Source organism: Oncorhynchus kisutch, linkage group LG23 (assembly GCF_002021735.2).
Source record: "Oncorhynchus kisutch isolate 150728-3 linkage group LG23, Okis_V2, whole genome shotgun sequence".
NCBI classification, from domain to species: domain Eukaryota; kingdom Metazoa; phylum Chordata; class Actinopteri; order Salmoniformes; family Salmonidae; genus Oncorhynchus; species Oncorhynchus kisutch.
In genome coordinates, this window is record NC_034196.2 from 32,319,449 (window position 1) to 32,327,926 (window position 8,478).

Sequence of the window (8,478 nt, forward strand, 5' to 3'; positions counted from 1 at the left end):
GATCTCCACACACACACACACACACACTACAGATCTCCACACACACACACTACAGATCTCCACACACACACTACAGATCTCCACACACACACACACTACAGATCTCCACACACACACTACAGATCTCCACACACACACTACAGATCTCCACACACACACACTACAGATCTCCACACACACACACTACAGATCTCCACACACACTACAGATCTCCACACATACACACACTACAGATCTCCACACACTACAGATCTCCACACATGCACACACTACAGATCTCCACACATGCACACACTACAGATCTCCACACACTACAGATCTCCACACACACACACTACAGATCTCCACACACACACACACACACACACACACAACAGATCTCCACACACACACACACTACAGACCTCCACACACACTACAGATCTCCACACACACACTACAGATCTCCACACACACACACACACACTACAGATCTCCACACACACACACACACACTACAGATCTCCACACACACTACAGATCTCCACACACACTACAGATCTCCACACACACTACAGATCTCCACACACACACACACTACAGATCTCCACACACACACTACAGATCTCCACACACACACACACACACACTACAGATCTGCACACACACACACTACAGATCTGCACACACACACACTACAGATCTCCACACACACACACACACACACACACACACTACAGATCTCCACACACACTACAGATCTCCACACACACTACAGATCTCCACACACACTACAGATCTCCACACACACACACACACTACAGATCTCCACACACACACACACACTACAGATCTCCACACACACACACACACACACACACACTACAGATCTGCACACACACACACACACACTACAGATCTCCACACACACACACACTACAGATCTCCACACACACACACTACAGATCTCCACACACACACACACTACAGATCTCCACACACACACACACACACACACTACAGATCTCCACACACACACACCCCCACACACACACACACACTACAGATCTCCACACACACACACTACAGATCTCCACACATACACACACTACAGATCTCCACACACGCACACACACTACAGATCTCCACACACGCACACACACACTACAGATCTCCACACACACACACACACACACTACAGATCTCCACACACACACACACACACTACAGATCTCCACACACACACACACACTACAGATCTCCACACACACACACACACTACAGATCCACACACACACACACACTACAGATCTCCACACACACACACACACTACAGATCTCCACACACACACTACAGATCTCCACACACACACTACAGATCTCCACACACACTACAGATCTCCACACACACTACAGATCTCCACACACACTACAGATCTCCACACACACACACACTACAGATCTCCACACACACACACACTACAGATCTCCACACACACACACACTACAGATCTCCACACACACACACACTACAGATCTCCACACACACACACTACAGATCTCCACACACACCCACACACACTACAGATCTCCACACACACACACACTACAGATCTCCACACATGCACACACACACTACAGATCTCCACACATGCACACACACACTACAGATCTCCACACACACACACACACTACAGATCTCCACACACACACACACTACAGATCTCCACACACACACACACTACAGATCTCCACACACACACTACAGATCTCCACACACACACACACACACACACTACAGATCTCCACACACACACTACAGATCTCCACACACACACACACACACACACTACAGATCTCCACACACACACACACACACACACACTACAGATCTCCACACACACACTACAGATCTCCACACACACACACTACAGATCTCCACACACACACACTACAGATCTCCACACACACTACAGATCTCCACACACACACACACACACACACTACAGATCTCCACACACACACACACTACAGATCTCCACACACACTACAGATCTCCACACACACACACACACTACAGATCTCCACACACACACACACACACACACTACAGATCTCCACACACACACACTACAGATCTCCACACACACACACACACACACACTACAGATCTCCACACACACACACACACACACTACAGATCTCCACACACACACACTACAGATCTCCACACACACACACAACAGATCTCCACACACACACACACTACAGATCTCCACACACACACACACACACACACACTACAGATCTCCACACACACACACTACAGATCTCCACACACACACACACTACAGATCTCCACACACACACACACTACAGATCTCCACACACACACACACACACACTACAGATCTCCACACACACACACACACACTACAGATCTCCACACACACACACACACACACTACAGATCTCCACACACACACACACTACAGATCTCCACACACACACACTACAGATCTCCACACACACACACACTACAGATCTCCACACACACACACACTACAGATCTCCACACACACTACAGATCTCCACACACACACACACACACTACAGATCTCCACACACACACACACACACACACTACAGATCTCCACACACACACACTACAGATCTCCACACACACACACACACACACTACAGATCTCCACACACACACACTACAGATCTCCACACACACACACAACAGATCTCCACACACACACACACTACAGATCTCCACACACACACACACACACACACTACAGATCTCCACACACACACACACACTACAGATCTCCACACACCCACACTACAGATCTCCACACACACACACACTACAGATCTCCACACACACACACACTACAGATCTCCACACACACACACACACACTACAGATCTCCACACACACACACACACACACTACAGATCTCCACACACACACACACACACACTACAGATCTCCACACACACACACACACACACTACAGATCTCCACACACACACACACTACAGATCTCCACACACACACACACTACAGATCTCCACACACACACACACTACAGATCTCCACACACACACACACTACAGATCTCCACACACACACACACTACAGATCTCCACACACACTACAGATCTCCACACACACTACAGATCTCCACACACACTACAGATCTCCACACACACTACAGATCTCCACACACACACACTACAGATCTCCACACACACACACACTACAGATCTCCACACACACTACAGATCTCCACACACACTACAGATCTCCACACACACTACAGATCTCCACACACACTACAGATCTCCACACACACACTACAGATCTCCACACACACTACAGATCTCCACACACACACTACAGATCTCCACACACACACTACAGATCTCCACACACACTACAGATCTCCACACATGCACACACTACAGATCTCCACACATGCACACACTACAGATCTCCACACATGCACACACTACAGATCTCCACACACACACTACAGATCTCCACACACACTACAGATCTCCACACATGCACACACTACAGATCTCCACACATGCACACACTACAGATCTCCACACATGCACACTACAGATCTCCACACACACACACACACTACAGATCTGCACACACACACACTACAGATCTCCACACACACACACTACAGATCTCCACACACACACACACACTACAGATCTCCACACACACACACACACTACAGATCTCCACACACACACTACAGATCTCCACACACGCACACACACACTACAGATCTCCACACACGCACACACACACTACAGATCTCCACACACGCACACACACACTACAGATCTCCACACACGCACACACACACTACAGATCTCCACACACACACACTACAGATCTCCACACACACACACTACAGATCTCCACACACACACACTACAGATCTCCACACACACACACTACAGATCTCCACACACACACACACACACTACAGATCTCCACACACACACACACACACTACAGATCTCCACACACACTACAGATCTCCACACACACACACACACACTACAGATCTCCACACACACACACACACTACAGATCTCCACACACACACTACAGATCTCCACACACACACACACACACTACAGATCTCCACACACACACACACACTACAGATCTCCACACACACACACACACTACAGATCTCCACACACACACACACACACACACACTACAGATCTCCACACACACACACACTACAGATCTCCACACACACACACACACTACAGATCTCCACACACACACACACTACAGATCTCCACACACACACACACACACACAACTACAGATCTCCACACACACACACTACAGATCTCCACACACACACACTACAGATCTCCACACACACACACTACAGATCTCCACACACACACACTACAGATCTCCACACACACACACACACACTACAGATCTCCACACACACACACACACACACTACAGATCTCCACACACACTACAGATCTCCACACACACACACACACACACTACAGATCTCCACACACACACACACACTACAGATCTCCACACACACACTACAGATCTCCACACACACACACACACTACAGATCTCCACACACACACACACACTACAGATCTCCACACACACACACACACTACAGATCTCCACACACACACTACAGATCTCCACACACACACACACACACAACTACAGATCTCCACACACACACACACACACACTACAGATCTCCACACACACACACACTACAGATCTCCACACACACACTACAGATCTCCACACACACACACTACAGATCTCCACACACACACACTACAGATCTCCACACACACACACACTACAGATCTCCACACACACACACACTACAGATCTCCACACACACACACACTACAGATCTCCACACACACACACTACAGATCTCCACACACACACACACACACACTACAGATCTCCACACACACACACACTACAGATCTCCACACACACACACACTACAGATCTCCACACACACAACCACACACACACACTACAGATCTCCACACACACACTACAGATCTCCACACACACACACACTACAGATCTCCACACACACACACACTACAGATCTCCACACACACACACTACAGATCTCCACACACACACACACACACACACACTACAGATCTCCACACACACACACACACACACTACAGATCTCCACACACACACACTACAGATCTCCACACATACACACACACTACAGATCTCCACACATACACACACACTACAGATCTCCACACATACACACACACTACAGATCTCCACACACACACACACACTACAGATCTCCACACATACTACAGATCTCCACACACACACACACACACACACACACACTACAGATCTCCACACACACACACACTACAGATCTCCACACACACACACTACAGATCTCCACACACACACACACTACAGATCTCCACACACACACACACTACAGATCTCCACACACACACACACTACAGATCTCCACACACACACACACTACAGATCTCCACACACACACTACAGATCTCCACACACACACACACTACAGATCTCCACACACACACACTACAGATCTCCACACACACACACTACAGATCTCCACACACACACACTACAGATCTCCACACACACACTACAGATCTCCACACACACACTACAGATCTCCACACACACACTACAGATCTCCACACACACACACAGATCTCCCACACACACACTACAGATCTCACCACACCACACTACAGATCTCCACACACACCACTACAGATCTCCACACACACTACAGATCTCCACACACACTACAGATCTCCACAACCACTACAGATCTCCACACACACACAAACCATTCCATCTTCTACTGCTGTTTCAATAAAGGAACAAACAGCACAGAAGGGAACTGATAAGGAGAAAAGACAAAATGGCAAGAAACTGATGCAACGTTCATTATCACCTAGATCTTTTAACTAGAGAACATTTAGCGCAGAACATTTCTGTCAATATTAAGGTGGAAAGAAAATACTTCAGATTTGAAGGAGGAGCAATAAACTAAAACAGAGGGAATATTCCGGTACTTAGGTGAACGTCCAACAGAAAAAAAAGAAACAGTAGAGGTTGCTGCTGTTTGAAAATATTTGAAATGTTAAGTCCTGCTTTCGAGCAAAAACTCATTTGTAATGAACCAAATCCGAATGTCAGGCCTTGGAAAAGCCAGAGAATGTGTTTCCTCAAGAAACTTCTTAATGCTTCAAAAATAACAAAGAAATTCTCCATAAACGTAGGAATTCTCGCCAAAGTTTGATTCATTCCATTTAAAACAAAAAAATTAGCTTATTTAAAACATATCTGAAAAAAATATTTCTAAAACACTGTCAAATGTAATGGTCGACTAAAACCCCATAAAGAATCACATACAAGTAATGTCCAAACCCAGCAGCAAAATGCCCTAATAAAACAAGAGTAAATACCAATAGAGAGATAGAGAGAGCATGGTAGACCGAGGGGGGGAGAGGGTCAATGAGAAAAAGATAGAGATTCCGTGACAGTCGTTTAGAGTGGTAGGACTCCTCTAGCTGAAATGGGGGCGCTCACACAACCTCCTTCTGAAGCAGCACACGGACTGCTCACACACACTACTGTTTTAAAGTTTAATGGCAGGCGCTATTTCCACCCTGAGTAGGCAGACAGAGAGCGCGGCTCAGAGATTTAGAGATGATATGGCCAGTCAGTCAGTGTTGAATGGAGAGGTCAACTCCAGGCCTAAAGGTCAGTCTCTGCATGCCATCTCATCCCATTACATGACAGCAGAGTGAAGTGGGGTCTGACTACTGACTCTACTGTAACACCATGCAACTAGTTGTACAGCAGTGGTACCACTGCTTTAAAACAGACGGTTCAGAACCTAGAGACAAGGCCATTCCACCTGTGCCAACCGTTGTGTTCAAGTAGAGCAAGAGAGAAAACAAGTGACCAAAACCGAAGACTATTTGTGATACATTTTTACCCGACCGGTCAAACACAGAAAAACAAATACAAAATGATGTTTGAATTATGACTCATGCATGGAGATTTCAATCTTTAAAGAAAAACTCCCAACTGAACCTTCTGAATGAGCTCACTCACTCCTACTGTCCACAGTGACTCATCTTAGACAGTTGAGACAATGGTTCAAACAGGCAAAAGAACATAAGGCAAAAATGACGTTCAAATATGTATGATACCGTCTAATGATTCTGGTAGAGGGCTTTTATGACTCTACCATTCCCAGATCTTACAGTGGAAATTCAATGTACTACTGCCCTCTAGTGTTAGAGAAGAGAAGCGACAGACAGACTGACAGGGAACTGCCCCTCAGACAAACAGAGAGAGAGGGTAGACTAAGGTTAGTGAATGGGTGTAGCTGAAGTGTACGGAGGAAACATCTTTAGAGACAGAATACATCAGAACGTTGATCTCTTTCTACATGCTTACAGATGTATTTCTGTGGTAACGGTAGTGAGGCATGTGCAACTTTCTATATTAATGTTGTAGGATACAGGATTTGAACCTTATCCAAGTGTGTATCCAATATACAAGTGTGAAGGACTCCTTCACCAAGGTGGGAGGTGAGGAAGTATTGATTGTTATATTGATCAGTTTGTGTGTCTGTCTACTCTCCAATGTGTGTTTGGAATCTCTGGCAATCTGACAGAATTTTGGAGCAACAGGTTTCTATCAAATGAAGTCATACGGAGTTGAAGTACCGAGGTTGGTGGCGATAGGCTGATGTTTCCAATGGAGGCCTTGAGTTGGTCGATGGTGGCTCGGCTTTGTTGCGTCCTGTTGTTGGGCGCCACCGGCTTGATTTCCACACGGAACTTCCTGGGTTCATCGTCGTCCTCCGAGTCACTCGACGAATAGAACGAGTTCTCTTTGGGCATGTGGATCACGAATTAAGGAAGCAGAACAGATTATAACACCAAGCCAGATCAGTGGCTATACAGTATGGCAATATGTAACAAGGCCAACAGAGGACATTACAACCCCAGCAGATGAAGGAATGATAAGAAGAGTTTGAAGACAGTGTTGGAAGGTTTAACAGTGTTAAAGTGTGGAGTATTGAGGAAGGATATCATTTGGTTGCGGTCTTTCCGGTCTGATGCAGAAGCCATCTTCATCAACCGTGGGGACATTCTAGAACAAACACAACAGTAATGCATCACTTAGTAATGCACTTAAGCATTTCCTGCTGTGTGTGTGAGACTCACAGCGTTTTGGAAAGTCTATGGTGCCAGAGTATCCAGGAGGTAACTCCATTGGTATTGTTCTACAGCCCAGAGGAGACAGAGACAGAGAAAAGAAGACAGAAGACAGAGAGAGAGACAGAGACAGAGAGACAGGAAAGACAGAGAGACAGAGAGAGAGA

General features: G+C 46.3%; 1 protein-coding gene across 1 annotated transcript in view; it reads right to left on the bottom strand.

The window, feature by feature from the left end:
- LOC109868807 (F-BAR domain only protein 2) overlaps nt 1-8,478 on the bottom strand; it is an 86,733-nt gene that overhangs the window by 23,485 nt on the left and 54,770 nt on the right. Inside the window, 3 exon segments of the mRNA XM_031802417.1 lie at nt 7,817-7,989; nt 8,186-8,250; nt 8,326-8,363. Of these exon segments, the coding sequence (XP_031658277.1) occupies nt 7,817-7,989; nt 8,186-8,250; nt 8,326-8,363 (276 nt within the window).